The 23985-nt window shown below is 38.9% G+C and overlaps 1 protein-coding gene across 4 annotated transcripts in view; it reads right to left on the bottom strand.

The window, feature by feature from the left end:
* Nucleotides 1–23970, bottom strand: part of CENPC (centromere protein C) — a 28280-nt gene extending 4310 nt beyond the window's left edge. For 2 of the 4 annotated variants that reach the window (XR_014583884.1, XM_083834818.1), the window contains exons 1-18: nucleotides 23865–23970; nucleotides 22806–22852; nucleotides 21557–21618; nucleotides 21168–21265; nucleotides 20209–20299; nucleotides 19892–20111; nucleotides 18766–18969; nucleotides 17335–17720; nucleotides 15856–16735; nucleotides 15420–15458; nucleotides 14114–14187; nucleotides 13209–13274; nucleotides 11692–11796; nucleotides 10814–10912; nucleotides 8013–8108; nucleotides 7524–7678; nucleotides 6888–6978; nucleotides 5367–5439 (exon numbers count right to left, since the gene is read on the bottom strand). Coding sequence is in view for 2 of the 4 variants with exons in the window: in XM_083834818.1 (XP_083690944.1) it covers nucleotides 5367–5439; nucleotides 6888–6978; nucleotides 7524–7678; nucleotides 8013–8108; nucleotides 10814–10912; nucleotides 11692–11796; nucleotides 13209–13274; nucleotides 14114–14187; nucleotides 15420–15458; nucleotides 15856–16735; nucleotides 17335–17720; nucleotides 18766–18969; nucleotides 19892–20111; nucleotides 20209–20299; nucleotides 21168–21265; nucleotides 21557–21618; nucleotides 22806–22852; nucleotides 23865–23879 (2801 nt within the window). In the remaining 2 variants the exon portion in view is untranslated. Of the gene's footprint in view, nucleotides 1–5234; nucleotides 5440–6887; nucleotides 6979–7523; nucleotides 7679–8012; nucleotides 8109–10813; nucleotides 10913–11691; nucleotides 11797–13208; nucleotides 13275–14113; nucleotides 14188–15419; nucleotides 15459–15855; nucleotides 16736–17334; nucleotides 17721–18765; nucleotides 18970–19891; nucleotides 20112–20208; nucleotides 20300–21167; nucleotides 21266–21556; nucleotides 21619–22805; nucleotides 22853–23864 lie in introns of all 4 variants that reach the window. The other 2 variants (XR_014583885.1, XM_083834819.1) reach the window with 2 other exon arrangements.
* Nucleotides 23971–23985: the final 15 nt, after the last annotated feature.

The following is a 23985-nucleotide window of genomic DNA, read 5'->3' on the forward strand; positions in this document are numbered from 1 at the left end:
CCGAGAGAATGGCTGGGCTGGCAGCTGGCCACGGGTCATCCCACCACACTACCCATTTAATAAACTTCCCACATAGCTGTCAAGAGCATTACAATTCTTCAGTTTCCAAATTTAGAAGGCCTTACCTATCGAGCTTCAAAGAGAAGTTAAAAATCTTACTTGGAACATAAATATCTTGAACACTTTCAGATTTGCATCTCAATTCAATAGACTGAGGAAGTAAACACTTTGCTTCCTTAGGCTTATTTCATTTGTTGCCTGTCTGGTGCTCCAAATAAGAAAAGACTGCAGAAATGCAAAGCAAATGTAGTTTTACAATGTTTTGTGCGCCTTTACTTGGGCCCAGCAATTGAAGTGAAGAACAAAAAAAGAACACAAGCTTTGTGTGTGGGCTCAAGAACACCGAGCAGCTCTGCAGGCACCCCTTTAACGTATTTGTTCCCTAATATTCAGCAGCCCATTATTTTGACAACTATTTGTTTTAGTCTTAAAACTGGACCACAGGAATTAGTTTGGCTGTGAAATCCTAAAGGATGCTTTTCCTTACAACCAGAGAAATGTATTGTGAAGAGAGCTCTTCTGTCTGAATCTAAGAACACCCATGAAGTGACAGGATATTCTTTAGAGCAAGTGTACTGTCTTGGAAACACTAAGGTGCTTGGTTACAGCAGCTGTCAATACCATGTAAGAAGCATGTTCCATACTCCTCAGTCAGATGTATTATCTGCAATCAATCACTGCTTAAAGTAAATTTTGTATTACAATACACATCATGCAGCAGAGTCTGCGTCAGTAGAAATGCAAGAAAATATTCTTTCGTGTTGAAATGCCTTTTCAACTGTCATGAAAATGAGGAAATAGCTTTTTCGGTTTATTGCATTTCCCAAACATTAATTCAAAATCATCTGCAGATAACTAATTCAACTGCATACTTGAAAAATAGAAGGAATTGTGTATGTGCTTCAAGAGTTTGTTTTATTGGCGCTGTTTATTTTTCTGTAATTACTCAGCTCATATTCTATCTTATGTTTACTAAGGTGTACAAAATATGTATGTGTACACATCTGACAGTTTTGCAATTGTTCTCCTGCATTCTTCTTTAAATAACAACAAACTTTTTGTTTAGTAAGACAGAAAGAGCTTTCTAGCAAAACGAAAACTCCAAAAAGTTAGATTTTTCAAAGGAACCTACTAACCAGTAACGTCATTTTTTCTCAGATGAAGCCAAAGCCTAGAGAAGTCTGACTTTACCATTATGGTAGGTCACTGTCAGTTAAGCTCCTTAAAGTATGCTTCTAGTTGCTATCACATCACCTACCACAGAATGCACGTACCTACTAACATCATGTTGATGAAATACTTGACTCTGCTTTTGCCTTCAGCTCTCTCAATTACTGTTGACAGAAACCAATGAATTAATGTACTAAAACAGAGGTTTCCTCCAGGAACAGTGCAGTACCACACTGGCAGCAGAGAAAGGCCACGTCTCTTTCCTGATGACAATCCCAACTTCACCTCACAGCAGGTAACACCAGCTAACAATTTCAGCCTAGCTTAGTAATTACAAACCTGCCTCAGATCTCTACTACTGTTAGACATGATGTTCTGTGTTCTGCTGTAAGTAGATGAAAAGTTGTGTCATCTGAGCTGAATATTTAAGCCATTAGTCTATGAAACAATCTGAGCACTGTTAAAAGCTTCAACATGGAAATAAATAACATCGGAGAAACCCTAAGAATACGTATTTAAGCAACAGACCACAACATGTTCTGCATGGGCTATTATCTTAGCATTTTATCAACTGTAGGTGATTTTGCCACAGATCTATTTGAAATCATCACAGTAGTCACTGGAAGTTGATTATTCAACAGAAGCAAATGTGAAGATAAAAAGAATCACTCACTGACAGGAAGAAGAATGTTAAAATCTCAGATTTCAGAGAAGACTTTTTTTTTTTTTTTGCAATATCCCTTTTGGTAAGGGAAAAAATTAGACTGCCACAGGTTACCCACGACTACTAGTAGCCTGATAAACACAAAAGTGTAGGAAGCAGGAGCCATAGCAAGAACAGGCATAGGTGAAACATCAGCTTTTTCTTCCAACAACCAATTCTCATTTGCCACACTGCACAACTCAGCACCCACTGGAGTCCTGGAATACAAACAGGACTTCTCAGCTCAAGCTGTAAATACTCCTGCGCCTACTCACACTACACGTGTCAGGTTAAACGAAAATATGCAATCCAGACAAAGGGTGAACGATCTAGCTCACCTCAGTTCCTGCCGCACAGCAGTATTTTTAAAAACAACTTTGAGTGAGAGGCTGCAACTAGTACAACTTACATGCTGACCGAATGAACTTCGCAAGGTTCTGTGCCAAATCCTAATGTTAACGGAAATCTATTTACATTTACTTGCAACAGAGTTCAAATGAATTTATCGCCATTTGTAACATACTCCTCCCCCATTCAAAAGCCAAAGCTTTTGGGTACAGATGCCAGGCAACGACAAACAGCTATGCTTGAAGCGCCATCTAATGGCAAATGGTGGAATTGTTTCTTTTAGATAAGAACTTCGTACATTTAATAAATTTCAATTCTGTCCCTCCTTTCCAAAACAAGTTATTTCTTCCTAAACTATAGAATGTTGCAGTTGCAGCCACTTAAACTATTTTAAGAAATCAAGCTCTGTTTTCACTGCAGATTTAAAGGAACTTCATACTGAACTATCGCAGCAAAATGTTATGCCACTATTTCTTATACTAGAAGTTGAGCTAACACTGTGAAAGACAAGACAAAATGCATAACTGAAAGGCAAGTACTTCACCAAAACTTTACAAACTGAAAGCAACATCCTAGACACAACACCATGCCTGACATAACTGACTTCTGCTACTCAAAAGGAGAAAAATCAAGTATTTTGAGATGTAGTTCAATTACAAAACATTCTCTGCAAATTATACTAGACACTTCACACAATAAATCAACTAGCCAGAAAGCAACCAAACTACCTAGCCTAAAAAATTAGTTTTTTTTTTTTTTTAAACCAAACCCACAGTTTTCTGTTGACACTCTCAGGCACAAAATTAGGAAAAGCAAAGAGGCATTTGCAGCATTCTGACCTCAAACCTGCACTTGAACATCTGCTACTTCCCAGTCTGTATCAGGAAGCGGTCTGAACATATTACTTCTGCTTAAGAAAACATCCAGAAAGATGGATTTCTCATCAGTTACTCAAGACCTAAAAAAAGCCCACTCAAAAACCCTGCTGACAAGTTGCAATGTAGCGCAGTGGGGAAGATGACAATAAGGGCAATGCACTGCTTCCACCTGAACCTACCAAACCAGAAGGTATTCTGGAACAGCAGCAGGCTGCCCTGAGCTCTGTAACACACAGCCACACTTTCCTTTAGGGCCATCAGCTCCGTAGTCCATACGTGTTCACCAGACCCTTAACAAAGCACCCACTCTCAGCAGTCAGGTAATGCACAACAAAACTTGCAGGGTATCTTCCTTCTGAACTCCCTGGCCTTTAACACAATGGAGAAGTGGTTGCTTTCTTTCAGCTGGAGCTGATGAGCTCTTGGGCTCAGAGATCATCACATCCATGTCCTGACTGCTGGGAGACAAGCCTGGGAGAGGAGCACAGGATTTTTGGTCTAATGCTAGCCCTGTACTGTTTACCAAGTGGCAAACTTCCAGATCTCTGTGGGCCTGCCTAAAGAGTTGAAAGACTTACAAACGGAGCATTTTACTGGGTGGGATTCCCTGAAGCAGGGGAGACAGCATGAGTGCCCATCTGGTTGCTGGCAAGGCTCCAACAGAGGGACAATATTTGAATCTCACTGACCTTGAAGAGGCCAACCAAGCCCAAAAGTTGCAAAAAGCTACCGACATCAAATTATTATCAGTTCTAACTAAATGACTTGTAGAAAAAATAATTTTAAACCTCTTACAAAATTTGAGGCTGAGGGGAATAAACGAACGCTCTTCCCTGCAATCTGAACTTTGACTGCAAATAGTTTTTCCTCAAGAGGGTGAACTGAATGGCAATTGGCACGCTCCTGGAATCATCTCAGAGTTCAGTGTGACCTAGCCACGCATACAAAGATGTCACGTAACTTCACTAATTACATACAAGGTCATGAACTAATTATAGGAACCACTGCTTGAAAGAGAAAAATTGAAAGAAAGTGTATTACCTAAAATTCCCCAACCTAAAGCATCTCTCACGTCTTAATTGTAGCCTCAGTGTCCAAGTGCTTTCACAGACACGGAGTTAGTTCTCAGCTGAAAGTTTCTTATGGGTAACGCTAAAGCCAATTCTCCTCTCCTACTTTAATTTGTACTCTAGATTTAGCATAAAGATCATGGCCAAGACTGCTTACAAGGTCAATGCTCAATCCTCAAGTATTCTGCCCTTAAAAAGTTTTCAATTCCAGTTCAATTTTCCATATCTTTTCCTCTTCTGGAACAGCAGTGACCACTCAGAGAAAGCACCCTACCAGAGTAGCTGTAGTTTATCCCTTATGTTCAGCCAGAAGGAACCTTGAAGAGCTTGAGAGACAAATGTTATGTATACCATCTGCTGTCTAGACTTGGCTTCTGGAGTTTACAGTATAATTACAATTTTCCCAAAGGTCCTCGTTATTATTCAGAAACACATCAATCAAAACAAAAGGCAATATTAAAGTAACACATTTAGCAATGACCTATTGCCATTAGGCAAAATAAAGCTATCTGAAACGTTCAGAGCTCCATATAAAAGATAAAACCGATAAGCTCCTAGATAAAACCATCCATTTTACAATACAAATTTTAGGCACTAATCATACATCTGGTAGACAAGGAAGAAACTGCTGTCATTAACATGTTAGAAGAGTGCTGGACCCTAGCACGCAAGAATTCCAGCAGCCTGTCTCCTAGACAACAATTACTGGAGTGCAGACAGCATGGTTCTACGTTTAAACAGAGATTATTCTGAGAGGCAGACATTGAGTCTAACAGATGTTAGCTGAAGATGTCAAAATTAATTTAAGTGTTAAGCATTTGGGGGGAGATTAGGCATAAAAGTACAATTTGGAACAACAATACGTTTTTCCAACAAATTTTTAAGTATCTCTTCCTGTCTCTGGATGACAAATGCCCGATACAGAGTGAGGCCCTTCACTGGGTCACTGCAGTTTGACAGTAAACTTGTGAGTTGTTTTTGTAGCTCTTTCTATGTTGATCTTACCAGCTGTCTTAGTTTGTGAAGTTAAGCTGGGCACAAACAAACATACTTCTTATGAGGGGAAAAAAAAAATCAGAAAGTACAAAAGCGTGAGAAGTATTTCAAGCAAACTTTTTTGGAGGAAGTTCTTCACACCTGTCGTTTTTGAACTGCGTGAAAAGGAGAACACTTTCTTCGTTCAGAAGATTACGGATGTTGTATTGATTTCCTATAAATAAAAGCAGAAAAAGTTTTCTTTAGAAGCCACTAGCAATCTTTGAAGTCCTATTTGGCTTCAACTCAGTTGAAAACTATGTTTTTATTTCATATATTTAAGGAGAAGTAATATTAGCCCCAAATCTATGATGCCACTCTTCCAGGCAAGTCACTGCATTTCAAAGTGGTAAAAAGGAAGAAGACCTACAGCTAGCTTCATTTCTTTTAACCTGTGATAGGAAAAAAGCACATCTTCACCAAGACTTTTACCGAAGCCAAAGTAATTGGCTTAAACTCTCCACTCACAAAAGCCACAAGAAAACTTTAATGTGACTGAATTTATTTTAATTGTTATGGACAATCTCATTAAGAACTGCACAAGGAAACTTATTTGCAGATCTTCACTTGGGATTTTTGCATACTAACGTGACCTCAAATACAGAGGCATCTAAAAGACACTGGATGTTGAGGAAGAGCAACTTTCTAACATTCATACATAGCCACACTTGATAAGATACAAAGAGATCTTCCACCACAACCTCCGCATCGCCCATCCACGCAGTACAGAAAGGCCATCAGGAAACAGGGACAAACGGAGAGGAATACAGATATGGAACTTTCACCAGTTAATACAATCTCCTTTACCCAAAATCAAACCATATATCTGTCTCTGCTGACCCCTCAGCTTTTAAGATTAAAACCGACACTTTTACTGAAGTGTCAAGCATTAATTGAACAATGGTTGTTAAAACAGGATGTCATGGTGAAAAACTGATAAAACAGTAAGAGTGGTAGATTGTCACTTCTTTAACACAGCCTCTTCACAAGCAAGCTGTAAGTCCTCTACCACTTCATGAACAGTCTACGTTAGTACTACAAACTCTCCTGACTACTCTCTTACCCGCTAAAGGGTAGCTTCTCATACGGATTTCATTCCACTTTCATCTCAGAAGAGCAAAATCAGTGGCGTTCTACAATTCTCAATGACCCATATGAGGTTACAACACTTTCAGCAGACAGGCTGCACCTTCTGTACTTCACGCACTGTGCAAAATGTGGTGAACTGATCCAAATGAATTTTCATTAATTTATGTAGGAAAAGATGGTGATGAAAATTATATTAACTACCACTATTTAAAGCTGTCCGATTAAGTTTCCCTGACATCGTAGCTAGGGACAGAACTAGAATACCAAGAGAACTTCACTCTTGGAACTTGATTATGTTATCAAAAACTCTGAAGGAAACTCAGGTAAACAGGCTGTGTTTGTACCACTACAGTCCAAGGTTAGATCATCAGCCTGTGTCCAGTGTTGGGTCACACTCCCTTCTTCCTAATGCTGTGCTTTCCCATACTCTACTCCAACTCCTCTCTCCCAACTATTCACCTCAGTTGTGCTTCGTAGCCCGCTAATTCAGTCTAACCCAATCCCCAAAAACTGATTTTAAAAACATGCGCTTACCTGCTGGAATATAGAAAAAGGCCCCCGAAGTCAGATAATATGATGTCTTATGCAAAGTAACAACTATTTTGCCATGGATAACATGGAAAGCCTTTAAAAAAAAGAGAGGGGTGGGGGTTCTAAGATCAGCAATGTTTCCTTTGCAAACATTTAAGAAAGTTATCCAAGAAAAAAAAAACACTGTTTTTGCATACACACTGCAAGATAGCAAAAAAAACCACTAACATAATAACATAACTAACATAATAAACTGAGCTGCAACTCCTTTTCCCCACCCCAGTTGAAACCTAAGACAGGCAACTAAGACAGGCAACTTGTAGCGGGGGGGGGGGGGGGGAGGGAGGTATTTTTATTTAATCTTTCTATCTTGTCTGCACATGAAGCACACATGAACATACACGTTTAATGTGAAAGAAAGCAGGGTACTGTGCATGCAAAGTACCTCCAGCAAGTTTCTTTAGTTATAACTGCTTGATTTCACAGCTGAAATTTATTTATGTTTCCTGTATACATTTGTAGTTTAGGCAAAAAATATGACAAACCTGTCAACTTTATATGCTATTTTTAATCATTCTAAGATTCTCTGTTTTGATATAGATCATTAAATAAAAATAAATAAGGAAAAAGCATACTTACTATTGTATCCATGTAGACAAATTGGTGTCCTTTTTCTTTAAGTGGCTTCAAGATTAATTTACCAGTGGAAAAAGTAGATGTATTCAGATTTTTATATATTTCTACCGATTCATCTTTGAAGAAACTCAAGTGACTGTTTCCAGTGTTAATACACTCTACAAGGAAAGTCCAGGAGATTAATGTCAATGCTAACACATAACCAAGTCTTGTTGTTAGCTCAGCAACTTTTTAAATTATATGCACCACGCATTGTTTCAGTGCAAAAACCCCACAAGCTAGACTTAGTATTTAGCTGAAAAACAGGACATGTCACTCCCTTCCCCTTTTTGTGGCTCCCCCAGAATTTTCTCCAGAAAAGCAATGAATATTTTCACAGCTTACCCTTTTTATGCCCAAGGCAGCATGAACAATTTTCTTCCTCTATCAGTCTATATCTAAGAACTTGCTACATTGTTTAGAAAGGTCCTTGGTTACATCCCCTCAACTTACCTTGAAGAACTTCTTGATTTGTTACTGGGTCCACTACAATGGTTGGCTTAGAAGTATCAGCCAGGGTGCAATTCAATTTTTTAGCTACCTCATTTTCTAATGAGAAAAAAAATACAGAGAAGTAATCACTACACAATTTAAAAACTTATGTAACCACAATTTCACACACAGGTAATTAAATTTCCTTCATTAAGCAACTAAACAGACTGAAATATACCTTCTCCAGAAAAAGGGAGCTAACCCATAGCAGTTCTTTGAAAACGCAATTTTCACTGGAATTATTTCTCTGTGTGATCAGTAAATGGTCCCTAAAGCCTGAAGTATTTTCCAGGGCAACGCCAATAAGGTTGCCTATTAATGACAGTATTTACCCCAAAGTACCTTAACTTGAGAAGAACTTTTCCTGCAAAAGATACTAAGAGGATATTAAGAGAGAATGTAAAATACATGATGAACTAAGAAAAGTAAGTCTCCTCCTTTTACCTACTGCTGATGGGCATCAGGAGACTTATGAAAGTGTTCAAAAAGAATAAGCACATGTTCAATTTTCCTTTTCTTGAGAGACACCATTACAGGAATCTCACTCTAAGTTGTAAATCAGAGAACTATTTCTAAAATAAAATGGATTTTTCCAGAGAAGGCAACAGCTTAAGAGTTGATGACAACCTTATGCTTTTCAAAGAGAAAAAAGACACTGGAGAATTTTCAAGACAGAACAAATATCCCAAAGCTCTCTTGAAGAACTCTCTTAAGAGGACATGTTTACCTCCACAGTGCACAGGAAATCTCTTTAAATGTAGTCAGAACAAGGCTGTCAAAGACAATCTATAGCACTTTATAGGCACTCACGTCTACTTAAACACTCCAACACTAAACTACGACAGTCAGGGCTATGAGGGAAGTTACTGTTTGATATAGCATTGTTCCAAAAAAAAAAAAAAACCCTCTCTCTATAAAGAGGCAGTAATAGGTGCAACTCTACAGCACTAACCACAGGATTTTTATTGTATCATTAGAATTTAGAAATTTGTCCTAGAAATTCAACTCAGCTGATGGGCCTTGTACATATCACTTAAAATTCAAGGATGCTAACAAAAGAGCATCTCTCAGGATGAATGTCTGTTAACCAGGATATCCATCACATCTGGAGGCACTTCAAACTAACCTAAAGCAGCGAATTCTTGTATGATACAGTATGAATAGTCACTACCAGCTCAAGCTTACATGGACTGCAAATGACTTGCGTAGAAACTTAAAAGTTGTGCTCACATCAAAGGTTCAACAGATTAGGATCCTGTCTCCATCAGCAGCCAAAAGCAGGTATCCCTCCCACCTTCAAAACCGCTGTTAATGGAGTAACGATGTTTCTACAGAATATTCTCCACCTCTACACATGCAACTCACTTTTATTTAAGAGCTATTAACAATTAAGTCTTCCATTAATTTATCCAGTTCTCACATTGAATCTAAATATTTTTCCTCCACAGTATTTTGTGGCACAGAGCACAGAGAACACAGGGAGAAGAGCCACCTTATTTTGTGTGAAAAACCCAGCTCCCACTATTTTCCTTTCATACATTATAGTTCTTGTGTTAAAAAAAAAGCAGTAATTGCTTTCTATTTCTCTTCTCCACGTCATTTGTGATTTTATAGGCCTTTATCACACCTCTGGAATCTTTTCAGGGCTGAGGAGCCTTAGCCTACACACAGTTGTTTCTTGTACAGAAGTACTTCCGTGACATCAACAACTTTCTCTGAACCCTCTCTAGTCTTAGTACTTTCTTTTTGTGATAGGGAATCAAATTTACATGCAGCAGTCTAGAGCACCAGAAATTTGTACCAACAATCTCTGTTTTCTTCCTTATTCTTCCTCTAACAATTAGCTTATACCTTATTTGTTTTAGAACCATGTCAGGATCATACAGTATTTTCCTTGTTAACATTTATTTGCTCTAACATATATATAAAACACTGCAGTCACAAACAAAACCTCTAGTGAGTCCCATATAGAAAGGTTCTTTAGCACCAAAATCTCTTCCAAAGAAAGCACAGAAAAATGAATTTGTTTTTTTTTTTTTTGGACTCTGACCCTATCTCCCTTCTGAGCACTACCTACATACTTACCACCTCCTGGCCTTAGTGGCTGTAGCAAAGCTTCCTATTCATGGGTCTTTAAGTATATATTTGTATATAAGTATATATTGTATATTATATATATTATGTAAGTATATATTGTATATTATATATAGGTATGGTATATAAGTATATATTGACTAATTTTACCCATTTTGTGCATTGTTCTTAAAGTTCCCCATTCACCAAACTCACAATGATTTTGTATTTAACATAAAACAGTTTAAAATATTGATACCAGATGCTGCATTTCCAGATGTGGTGCTACAGGTATCAGCAAGACAACCAGAAGCCCTTATACGTTAATTGTGCATTATGAAACTAAACACATTAGCCTCATTAACTAACAATCTGGTCAAGGGCTGAAGTACAGCTGATTTTCTTTAACCGCAGCTTTAAGAGCATTACAACACCTCTGGATCTGTCATGTGTCTCTTCGTTCCCAACCCAGAGAAGTTAAAAGTTTAAGGTCATACAGCATTGCTAGGGCTACAGTAAGCAACAGCTGTGTTTTTTTCCGCATCAGATCACACTAATGCATTTAATTCCAAAAGGATTTTCACTCAAAGAAACTGGACTTGTTACAAGAGAAAATCTTACAGCAATGGAGCATTCAATTAGTTTTTTTTTTTTTAAAGCATCAAAAGAATGAAAAAAAGTGTTTATACTTGTATAATTTCTTTTCTCCTTATGACGAATCTTCTTCTGGCTATTCTTCCTGCGAGGTTCTGTTTCTGGACACACTATTCCACTAATTGTCAGCCCTCCTGAAACAAAAGTTGAACAAAGGTCGCTAACACGATATTTATTTTACATGAATGAACATTTACAGAAACTACAAGCATTTCAGTTTGGAATATATTTCCTTGATGCTGAAATTTTCAGGTAGCTTTAGAAAGCCAGAACAAAACCAAAAAGCTTTTCCTCATCAAGTATTTTGAAGTGCAGTACAACTTCAGACTTTTTGAAAAGAATCTGTTTCAGTCAAAGAACATTTCAGAAAGCCATGACACGAGAGTCAAGTTTTAAGACAAAATATCAATTTTAGGGACACATAAAATACTATTTTCAAGTAGACCGACTGATTAGGAAAATACCAAATAAGGCTAAGCCAACAGAAAAAAATCCCTGAGAACAAGATGTACTTTATCACATAGGTCATTTAACACTGAGACTGGATAAAATATTATTGTATCTGCTCCAGGAAGCAGTGTCCACACGATGACAAATGCTCCAATGAATGATCCAATACATTGTCTCTTCCTAGTATCATACAGAATCTTTGATACAAGAAACTTACTAGTACAAAGAAACCACGTTGTTCTTCCCTAAACAGTTAAGGCAAGTGTACATAACATGTTCTGCTGCTATTATTTCTATCTGAAACAGGAGTATCAAGAGAAAGATTACACTGAAAGATGACTAAATGGCTAGAGACTATAAATCATCTGCTTTTTTAAAACACTTTCATTGCACAAGATCTAACCACAGATTTCCCTTTACTGCCCTATCAGAACAAAGGAGATAGGCATTTTGGAACAAATACCTGAAGGTCTCATCGTATAGTTTACACGCTCGCCTCGCCAATATTCCAGAGGTTTTAGTCGTATCCTTTTTGTCCGACGAACATTAGGTGTATTGGAAGGCATTACTAATTTAAAGGATGAAACAATTCACAGTAAGCATGAAAGAAAAAAAAAATCAGAAATGGGAAACTTTAAATATTACCTCCCGCTGTTCAGGGAGTGAGCACTTCCCAGGGGTTATTTATATCACTTCCCAGCCGATATTTATACCAATTTCCTTTCATGACAGGAAAGGGAATCAGGTCTTGCCAGAAGCCTTCTTTTGCATACATCATTATTTCCCTTTCCATTTTCTTAAGCAGTCACCATGCTGACTGTAGATTTCATTCAATATACCTTACTGAATCACTGAGATATGGACATTAGGGGCTCAAGAACAAGAAGCAGCAAACATTATAACTATGAACAGAACCCCCTCGGCAAAGGCTAAGAACCCTCCTCAAATCTAATGGATTTCATTAGCAAGAGTGAAAAGGCTTCAAGTTGGTTATGGCAAGAGGAGAGTAACACAGAGCACCCAAGCAGACCCTGCTCTTCCAGATTCTACCCCTAACCCATCTCCAAGGTCTGGAAAAAGAACAATACTCTTCCCAACTGAAGACCCCACGCATTTCCAAGACTTCTCAGGTATGCATCTTCCAACTCATGTATTTCATAGTCTCAAATTTCAGTTTTTCTGATCTACCATATACAGTCAGAATTTCTATTTTAGTTTTTGTAAGGAATAACAAAACACCCCCTTAAGAGTTGAGAGCAAATTCGTCAAGAATATTTAGCTGCTAAAAATAAAAACAGTAAATTAAAAACAAGCCTTGTCTAAATTGTTTTTGAAGGTAGACAACTACATTGTTGTGAACAAAATAATAATAAAAGGAATAAAAAAACCACAAAAGCAGGTTAGTGTGGGATTACAATCCACTGCATGCCCATTGTGCCATCCTATCCTTCCGCAGGATCAACTCAGACCACCACAGAAGGCAGGTAGGTTATTTGCACCCTCAGTTACACTGTGCAAAACCAATTCAAACCCTCTTACTGCTCTCAATGAATAGTAAGCAGTGTCTTGACTCAAAAAAAGGAAAATGTTACAATTAAAAAGATAACTAAAATTATTAAAAAGATATTTTTTAAAAGAATTAAAAAGATCATGTTTGAATATAAAACAAAGAAACAGTATAGATTTCAAAAGTTAAAAAAACAAAAAAAAAACCACCTTGAGCAGGGTTACATAGTACCCTAAAGAGGAACTAACAAATCTTACCTATGCTTAGTGTTTTTTCCAGACTGTTTTCCAAATATTTTTCAACTTAAAATTACGGGGTTCTAGGGCTCTACATTTTCATGAAGATGCTTTGTGAATTAACAAATGAACCCTTCGCTAGGTGTCTTCCTGTGTCTTCTTCAGCTAAATTTACATTGAGTTGGAACTGCTTTTGCATTTATACACTTACATTAAAGTATTTTAAAATAACCTTACCTATTTTATGTCTGCTTATCTTGTCTGACAAATTTCTTACTTGATAATGCAAGTCTTCAGAATCATCTGAAATTACATTCAAAAAACCATCATAATAGGCATTTATTACTCCTGACTTTTATTCAATATATCTGCAAGAAGAAGAAGGTAATACAAGCAGAAGTCCCAATATCAGTGTTCCCACCAACATTTTTTCTTTAAAGATATACAAAACCCAGGGTAGCTGAACAGTATATGTGGTTTCATATCAAGAATCAAGTATTACAACTATGTAGACACGTAATTCTACTGATTGAAGTGGCTAGGTTGTTCACCTTCACACCCCTCTAGTATAACTTTAGAACAAACTTATTACCCGAACACCCACAAAACTAGATCTCTCAAAAAAGCACTGCACAAACTAAATACTATTTACAACTGGATCTAAAACTAAGGAAAAAAAGACTTTCTGCCCCCAGGGTTCATATTCATTATGACAGGATGTTCAGCTTGCATAGGGAAACTACTTAGAGAACCAAAATATTTTAGGTGAACACGCCTTCATTACCTAGGGCCAGACACTTTGCTCTACAGCGGCCTGAAGTGATCCCATATAGTGCCACCACATGACAACACACCAAATTGGTGTGTACAAACTGAACCTAAAGCATTTGTTCAGTGTTTCGGAAGGACAACTTTATCCTGGTAGGCTTGATGCCAAGCCACGCAGTGCTTGTCCTTCTACAGCCAGCACAACATGAAGCTGGCATATTGTACTTGGGCAGAAATGGGATCACAGCCAGCCCAGTCTGCATTTCTTATTCTGAATAAACCAGAAGAGCAGAGATCCAACAAAAATTACTGTACAACCTCAGCCTAAAAAGCTTATAAATAAAATGCAACAAAATACCGACTTTAAACATTACCTGAAGATTCATTATCCTGTTCACAACACTTACTTCTGGAAGTAAATTCATCACAATATTCTAGAACAGGCCCACTTCAAGAAAAGAAAAAAAAAATACATCTGCTTCAATATGTTACCTATCAAAGGAACATTACAGTAGTACAAGGAATACCAAATTTAAGTTTTTTTTTTTTTCCAGACCATGCAGTTTCTTTTTCTCCTTCTAAATGCTTTTTTGTAGTGATCAGACACTGAAGCAAAGGACTGCTAGTTAGAAATCACAGGTCTCTTTCATCAGCTGGTCCTCTAGTCAGCCATCAGGCAGACAAACTAGTATTCACATCATCCCTCTAACCAGACCTCCTAAAAATCTCATGACTTTTCCTTTTTCCTCCTCTCCTCTGTAGTGTTACCTTTCAAACAATTTTCTATAGACCATGATTATAAAAGTACTTTAAAGAAATCTTTTACATGCTTTGAGCAAAGGACAGTAACAAAGTTTATAATTTTAGCTAGATGTATTCTGCCATAAAGCCTTCCCCATAACACAGGGATGATTAACGTATACGTGCACCTCCAGAGACTCTCCAGCAATCAAATCACTTCTAACAAGACTTGTCTTTATAGCCACAGCGTAGTACGCCAACCTTGCCTCCTTCCCCATCTGTGGCTGCATTGCATTGCCATTAAATAACATGCCAGTAAAGCGCAACAGGTGAAAAGAGCTGTGCTCCACCCAAACTCCAAAAGGTGCATTTGTTTCAACACTCGATCAGCACGCCTATACCTTGTAGAATCACTTGGTCTAAAATGAAGCCTGCAGTAGGCTCACTTCAATGCAAATACTACAGTTTTCAGTAGAATTACAACGTAAGAATTTAATAAAGTCACAGCTTGCCACTTCTACTTGCTTTAAGGCGCCACTGCATGAAGGAGAAAGTATCTGCTTATCTATGTGCACAAACAAGAGTTTGGAGCATAGCTACTATTCTGTACCCTACTTACCAGCAGCAATGCTACTAGTACAGTTGTTATTAGCTTGAGAAGTGCTGATATTTCTGTTCAAAAATCACACGCTAATATGGAAGCAATCCTCAAAGGAAAAAAAAATCCCAGAAGGCAAGAAACATTGTGACATCTTCATCATGACAAAAAAGAACAGTTCCATTAGTTTATTAACTGTGTTAGCAAGGTAACTCAAGCATGAATCATGATCCCTTTCTACTGAGTTCTATACTAGTGGAGCACAGAGCACAACAATTGCACCAGTATGGCACGGCGGGGGATCGGGATTAAACACAAGTTTTACAGACAAAGGAAATTACCTTTCACAACTCATAACTTTCACAGCTGCAGAGGAATCTCTAGAAGAGAAACAATTATTATGTTTACTGTAAGCCCTTAATTTTACTTACTGCAGGGAACCATACAAAAGATTTTCAAAAAACAAATTAATGTAAAACAAACAAAAAGCCCACAAACAACAAAGACTACACCAAACACTGCAGCTGCTACTCAATCTCAAAAGTACACTTCAAAAATTCCGAATTTAAGTTTCCTTAGGCAGAAGCAGACACTAGATTTTGGAATCCACCTTTAATAGTAGGTTGCTAATTACACCACTTGGTTTCTCTAGTAGCTATTTAACCACTCTGAAACTGACACTTATTTCAACTGCAATTACTGCTTAGAATTAACAAAATGTGTTTCATTATCTATCAAGTCATACCACATTTTTAAGGAATTAAATGAAAAGCTTACTGTAGTCTATGTTGCGCGTTATGTTTTCTTTTGTTACTTTTTATTTTCACATCTGATTGCTTGTGTTTTTTTCTTGCCACCTCATGTGCAGAAGAGCTGTCAGAATCCGTTGTATTTTGAGGCTCAGTGTCCTCTGGGTTTGAGGAAACACCTTTATGGGTTCTGTGATTAATCTTTTTGAGTGTCTTTCCTGAAGACTTAACCAACGATCTTTTCTTTTCAGAATTTTTCTTTTCAGAATTCTGTATGCTGTCTGTGAGACGCTGCAGTAGCTCTGCAGCTTTTACAGGAGTTTTGTTATAAACACCACGGAGTGATTCCAATGCATGCAATACATTCTTAGGTTTTTCAGACGAAGCCAGCTTCTGAAGTACAGAATTCTCTAATTTCTGACGCAGAGGTGAGGTAAACATTTCATTCAATTCGACTGGTTCTCTTTCAAGCCCTTCTTCACTGGATTCACTATCAGAGCTCTCCCCTCTTTTTAACTGAGGCTTTTTATTACTACTTTTCTCTGCAGATTTTTTAAGCTTTTTCCTTTGACTTTCTGCCCGTTTCTTAGACAGCTTATCTTTTGATTCTTGAAGTTTCTGCTTAGCAGTGTGTTTCTTGTGGATTGAATGCAGAAAAGCTTTTGAAGCAGACTGCAGATACTTGGAAGACTTCAGATTCTCTTTTGGAGATGGCATCTGCTCTTCATGATGCTCAGCTGAGGGCATTGGTGAATCCTCACTTGGCATCACCCTTTTTTTCTGTTCTTCATCATATCCTTCTGTGTCCGATCCAGACAGTGACAACATCAGTTGCTCAGCTTCTGGTTCGCAGGACATCTTTCTGTGTCTTGGAGAGTCTTGATGAAGTGCATCCTTTTTAGACTTTCCTATCAATACATAAAACACATGGACATGAATACCTTCCGTGCATAAAAACCTGAAGAAAAACCTGAAGAAATGTGTTTACATCTAAAGACAAAAATAAACCAAAAGAATCATACAAAAATGAAATACCAGAAAAAGTTTTTTCCCCAGCACTTAATGTAGGCCTTTCTCTAATCCATAGTATCTCCTGTATCTCTTAGCGGAGTAAGTGCAGAAATGTCACATTCTGTCTGCTTTAGTTTTCAGTGCTTCCTCCTACAAAACCCTTCCAAAGTGATTCATAAAAACTGAGCACTCAGTTTAAAGCACACATCTTAATCTGCTATCTAGGGAGACAGGAGCAAAAGCTTTGTACCCATCTTTGTCTGCTCATAAGAAAAGGCAACACCCCTATCAGTTTTTAACCTCCTAACAGGAAAAGGTTAAAAAGAAGTGAAGACATTCTGTCTCACTGCCTTATATATACCCAAACTTAACTGTGTACCTGAAATGCCAATCAGGACTCCAATTATTTCCCTTATCCTCATTTCCCAACAGACCAACACAAAAATGTTCAGTACTACGATTTGGAAGAAGTCTGAGGACCAGGTAAACAACTTACCTACATGCGTACTGCTTTGCTTTTGAGATTTAAGTCCATTTCCTTCACCTTTAGAGGAGACTGGATCTGACTGTGACGTTCTTTTGAAGTTATGTTGCACTCTGACATCCAAATTGTGCGTTTTCTGTTCAGTAAGTGCTTCAGCCTGTACCTTCCCAGTCTTGCCTTTCTTATCTTCTGTCTTTTCCTTTTCAGAGGACTGAGATTTCGTAACAGGGGTTGCAGAGCCATCTTTTTTGGACTTTTTGTTCTTCTGGGGTATTGAAAACCAAGAATTAGAAGACAGACCATCTGATTCATCGATTAAAAACTCACATTCACTCTCTAGTTCTATGTCTTCATCTTTTACAACAGCAGGTGATAATGATGATATTGAGGCTGTATACCTAAAGAAAGGAGGGACAAAGTACTGACATCATTTGGGAGGAAAAGGTGAGTCTCGATCTTGTAAATCTAGTGATGACTGAGGAACACCCAAACATGCTGCAGGACGTTCCCATTATAAAGTCCATCATTCATTACCCTCCATCTTCCAAAAGACCTGTTCTTCGTTGTTTCAGCCTGATATTCATACCTCATTATTTCTCAGGTGCTGGACAGTCAACTTCCTACCTAACCACTCCAATCTGTATTAGCTCTGAAAAAAGACTGCTGTGATCACTGCTAGCACTAGGCTGGGAGGGATAGAGGAACATCATCCAAGCAGCCAGCGATCAGGTTCAGAAAGCCAAAGCCCTGTCAGAATTACACTTGGCCAGGGATATCAAGGGCAACAAGAAAAGGTTCTGTAGGTATAGAAAGCTAGAAAGGGACTCTGTCGGAGATTTTAGTGATAGGACAAAGGGGAATGGCTTTAAATTAAAAGAGGTTAGGTTTACATAAGATATAAAGAAGAAATTATCTGAGTGGTGAGGCACTGGAACAGGTTGTCCAGAGAAGCTGCAGATGCCCCATGCCTGCAGGTGCTCAAGGCCAGGCTGGATGGGGCTTTGAGCAGCCTGGTCTGGGTGGAGGTGGCAGGGGACTGGAACTGGAGGAGCTTTAAGGTCCTTCCCAACCCAACCCCTTCCGTGATTCTATAATTCTAACTTCAGAATCATTTAAGATTTTCCTGAATCCTCTAGTCTACCTAATTGAAACATCTCACACTCCATCTGAAACACTTTTCAATAGCTGCATACAGTTTTACTGGCAGACAAATGCAACAAACGGCATGGTTAAATCCTAACAGTGGTGTTAAATCCTCCCTGCACAAAACATTCTAACAACTATTTAAATAAACCCTTTCTCAAGCTGGATTTTTCCAGCAACAAATGACTATCCCAAAACATCCTCCCACACCATTTTTATAGGTAAAGGACATTGCTCCAGTACTTAGGACTGGATCGTTTTGTAAGCAAAGTGCATTTCATGTTAAGCCTCAAAACAAACCTTTTCCCAACTGTCCCTGTTGTTACAGCTGCTAAGAAAGCTGAAGAGAAAGACGACTTCTGCTTCCGTACAGATGACACAGCAGTACGTTCTGCTCTTTGTGTGAGAGTCTGCTCATCTCTCCCAGTTTGAGGTCCTTCCAAACAGACAACTTCTGCACGGCTCTTCACCACAGCAGGAATATTTTGGTCATCAAAATGTAATCTAGGTATGCAAAACAGCATTCAAATATGATGCTATAAATTGAGTGCACATTAAATTGTCTTGTGGATGCACAGATGCTCCCATTTTCTCTTGCTGACAGCACCTCAGTTTTTATGAATAAGCTTTCATTTTGGAATTTGCTGGAACATACATTAGTGGGACCACTCCCCAGGGTAGCAGGAAGTATTCAAATTGACAAAGCAACATGGGGTCAGCAAGGCAACGTGTGACTCTTGATCAAGGCAAGGGCTGCTCAACAAGACAAATTCCTAGTTTTAGAAGAACATAATTAGGAGAATCATTAGGGTTCCCAGACCCTTGGTACACTCTCTTCCCAGAGGCACTTCATCATACATCACTAGCACCACTGTCATTCCCTCCTCTCTGTGACGTCCCCCCAGAGATTCAGCCCTCCCAAAAAGTTGGGATAACCAGCTACTGCTGCAGCTGGGATTGAAAGTTTCTGAAGGGGAGATAATGACTACAACTGAACCTGTCCTACTTTAGGTAGTATTTGCATATTCAGAGCAAGAGGAAGGATGACTGTTCATCACTGCTTTAACAAAGTTTCTGTTACTTTTAAGGTCAACGCTGTCAACAGCACACTACTGCGCACTGTAAATTCACTGAGAAGTCTAGAGACTACCGATCTGAGAAGCTGTTCATTTAGAGTACTGTACTGGGAAAAAAGGAGTTCAAATTCATTCTGGAAGCCTTGGGTACTCTTTTGGGAATTAACCCTTATCACCAGAATACCTTATAAAAAAGAAAAAAGACAATGATGCCCCTTCTAAGCCTAGAAATTGAACTTTTCCTCCAACCTGGAATTATTTGCTTGAGTTCAGAATAGAAACTCATCAATGACTGAAACCACCATGCTAATTTACCCTAAAAGGTGAAAACAACATTCAGCTCTACTTACATATGTACAGGAGAACTTTCTGCTTCCTCCACAAGGAGAGGTGATCCCAAAGCCCCATTATCATCCTCAGGATCCACGAACTCAGCAGGGCTTTTGCATAGTGCTTCGGCATCTTTTAATGTGTCATGAGCCCCTCCTTTAGACAAATGGCTCTCTGTTTTCTTAGAATCTGCTGCATAACCGTGTATTGCAGGCGTCAGGTAGGATTTGTGCGGCCCTCCTGCAACGTATACTAAATAGGTTTAGTTCTTCTACTCAAAAGCTTATAAAATACCAAGAGTTATCCCAAACCTTAAATTAATAATAGTGCTACCAACCTTGGCTACTGACAGTATCTGGTGGTGATGCGGGTACGGATACTGAAGAAATACAGGTTCTCTTCACCGAGTTCGTTAACCCTGCATTTGACTGCCAGATTCAATGGAGAATAACAAGACAAGCAAAGGAAAATGTTTGACAAAGCAATGGTATTTTGACAAGAATATACATTTCTACAGAAAACAACAATTTTCGTCCCTTAATTCTTACTCATTTAAAGCACAGTTCTGTTTTAATTGAACACTTCAGTTTTCTATTATGTAAGACTTTCTAAGGCTAACTGTAAATTTCACACAGGTGTAACAGCGCACACACAAAAATCAATTTGCAGCATTGAATAGACATCCTGCCAGCCCACAGGCAAGATATTTTTTCTTTCCAGTACTAATTTAAACAATTTAATTCACCTTTATTATATCAGACTGAAGTTTTGCACAAATTCATTTGAGATTATACAGCATTCTAACATCAGACTGAAGTAAACAAATGCCATTATAAAGACTGTCTGGTTTTAACACTGTTAACAGAATATCCGATTTTTACAAAAAACGCTAGAATCCAAGTATTGAAACGAGACTGAATGGGCTGCAGACAAACCAGATTTGCATCATTCTTTCAGCCAATAATAAGTTCATTGATTTGTTTCCACTCCTCCCCAATGTCACAAAGTTATTTTACGCATAATAACTGTTTATCAGGAGCTGGCTTTTCAAAGGAACTAAAAGCTCCTTTTATACAAGGATCATCTTTCAGTTTTACTGTCCATCTGACAGCAAAGAGCTGAGTCTATACATCTGGTAAAGTGACTGAAACCAACTCCAATACAGTCCAAGACAGCCATACCCACCATCAGTTATATAGCAATGTGCTTCAACCTGAGAGTACACGAAATTTAACCATTTTATTGATCCAAATGCATACCCAAAGCTACACAGTGATACGTCCGTAACTAACTTACCCTTTGGCTCTGTATTGAAGTCCTCGTTTGGTTTCTGCCAACAGGAGTTGAGCAACAGTCTGTGCATGGAGAGCTTATTGTAAGTTCACTATCACAGCCTATAAAGAAAAAGCTATAAATAGGGGATACTTGGAATCACACTGATTTTAACAAGTTACTAAGGCTTGTTACATTCAAGTAAATGTAAACAAGAAAGAAACCAGCTACTCAGGAAAAAGATTATAAAACAGCTTACACAGGTTTAAGGGACTGCAAAGGGGGCACCGTTAAAGACTGACAAAAACTTTATTTTAACCATTTTATTTCTAATAATTTACCACTAAATACAATATGAGAAAGAAATTATTATTTAATCAGCAAATTAAGCAAAATGTCAAATAAAACCTTACTTTCAAAACAATCCTGAATGAATTTCAATACATTTTGACCTGGTTGTATATCAATCTTCTTTCTAGAAAGAGGAAAAAAAATTAAATAAAAAATACTAAATATCCTTATCCTAGTAATATAAAAGTACATGCAGCAAACACTTCAGTTATTGCTACTTAATATTTTACTTTATTATTTCCACTAGTCCCAACTTCAATAAATCTCATCTGTTCTCATACGCAGATATCAGCAAAGAAACTTGTCTCTATGAGGATTCCAGGAAAAAAAGCCCTGCTGTCACGAAACGTGGTACAAATGAGGAAGTATCTCTCCACAGAAGAAAACATACAAGTATTACAACAATCTTCAGGTAAAAGAACTTTGGGATGAATAAAGATTCTGGCTTGAAATAAATAGACTTTAAAAATCAGCCCTGAAGTAGTATTGCCTGCATGATGATTCAGCCTCAGCAGACCCAGAAAATGAAACGTGTAGTTGTCTGAAGGGGTAGATGTACAACAAGTCACCCTTCGCTTTTCTTCCTATCACTTATCTGCAGTTACTCCATGCTTCTACAAAAGCTTTGGAAGTAGGAACTGGCTTGTGGCATCAAAACTGTAAGCAAGCGAACAGCTCAGCTGCTTGGAATACCATTCTATATTCCCCCCATTAAAATTAACATGGGAGAAGTAATCCAACAGCTGGCCCATGTTGATCAAAACCAAAATAAAATGAAAAACACCATGGACCATTTTTCCCGTAATTATTAGAAGCCTGTCAAAACAGGTAATTTGGCACATTTGGTAAGCTCACGAAACGCATGTCTAAAAATTGACTCCAGTAACAAAAAGCTTGCTGACTTCTGGCATGCCTTTAAAGACTGCAGCACTACACTCAAACTCATCTTCCACATTTCGCAGCAAGGACCAAACAACTAAAGCTGGAACTCTGGGTGGGCTTCGTTTCTCTGCCTCCTGAAAGGCGCAGACTGCTGCTATCGCTGCACTCAGGTAGTCTAGTTAGGAGTAGCTTAGGTTTATCCACACCACAGTCTGTCACTTCAGCAGAAGAATACTGAGGAAATCCTTTCTGCTTTGTCCCCCAGCACAATTTACTCCTCCCACCACTGAGAAATACAGAAAGGTTGAGAAATATTGTATAATCAGCTTAAGATGCACCCAAGAGTTTTGGCATTAAGCTCATACAAATAAATCAGCATAACTTTCCCAAACTATTGTATCTAAGATTAAAACCGTAAGTGGAAATTACCCTCCTCCATGGCAGAATCTTGCTCTGTAGTCTTTTTTGAAATGATCCTGTTAAGAAATAAGAATCAGCTTTTACTAAGCATGCTGCTAACAAGCAAATGACCAGCCTCCTGTTTCTCACGTAAACGAGTCCCGGAAGACTTGATTCATCAAAACTAGTGTAAACAAAGTCATTCGAATAGCAGACAAGACTCTAGCCATCTCTTACCACAACTAGCACAGTAATAATTCAGGTGACAGTACGTTATGAGCCAACAAATGAAATAAATGCCAACAAATGAAATAAAACCTACTGAGCTAGGAACAAGCAAAGACAGTAGAAGAAACAAACAGGAAGGAAGGGTGAGTCAAGATTTAGTGAACAGAGTGCAGTTTTTCGTCAACAAAATGTTTCAAAAAACGTTTAAATGTTTAATGGAAAAAACACTTATGATCTCTTCACACGTGTAAACCTGCTGAATAAAGCGTATGTGCAGCGTGGAGATTGTGTAGCGCTAATACAGCAGAACTCAGTACACTTTAGCCTTACTGAAAATACCTGGGACCCTTCTACACGTTTCTCGATATTATATCTCGTGAAAACAACCAAACCGAAATAATTTATTCCAACTTCTCGGCGTAAAACAGCTGGAGGAAAGGCTGGGCCACTCGGGTAACCGACTGACAAGAAGCCGTCGCTTCAGAAACGCCCGGAGCCGAACCACCCCACAGCACGTCGCCGCCTCAGGCTCCGGGTTGCTCCCCGTGAGGTACTGCGCGGTGTCACCGGGCGGCACGCCGCCTTTCACACAAAAATAACCAAAGATGCCCGCAGCGGCTACAAAGTTTTGAGCTTTTAACGAAGTTTAACGCCTTATTCGCGACTAATACACGGCCTTTACAGGCGTCACGCGCCTGACAGGAGGCAGCCGTGGCGTGGAGACGCCCCGCCGGTCCGCCCGCCCGCCCCTCAGCAGCGCCGTGAGGAGACGCCGCCGGCCGGCCGGCCCCGCCGCTACGGACCGACCCCCCCCGGACCCCCTTCACCCCCCAGACCCCCCCGGTTCCCCCGCCGCCTCACCAAGCCCTCCGCCATCCCGCGGCGCCGCCACGACCAAGACGCCGGCCCCCGCGCCCCGCCGCCGGCCGCCGCCCCTCCCCCTGCCCTCCCTTAGCGCCGCCGCTTTCAAACCTCGGCAGCG

Source organism: Anser anser (genome assembly GCF_964211835.1).
Source record: "Anser anser genome assembly, chromosome: 4".
In the NCBI taxonomy this organism is placed as follows: domain Eukaryota; kingdom Metazoa; phylum Chordata; class Aves; order Anseriformes; family Anatidae; genus Anser; species Anser anser.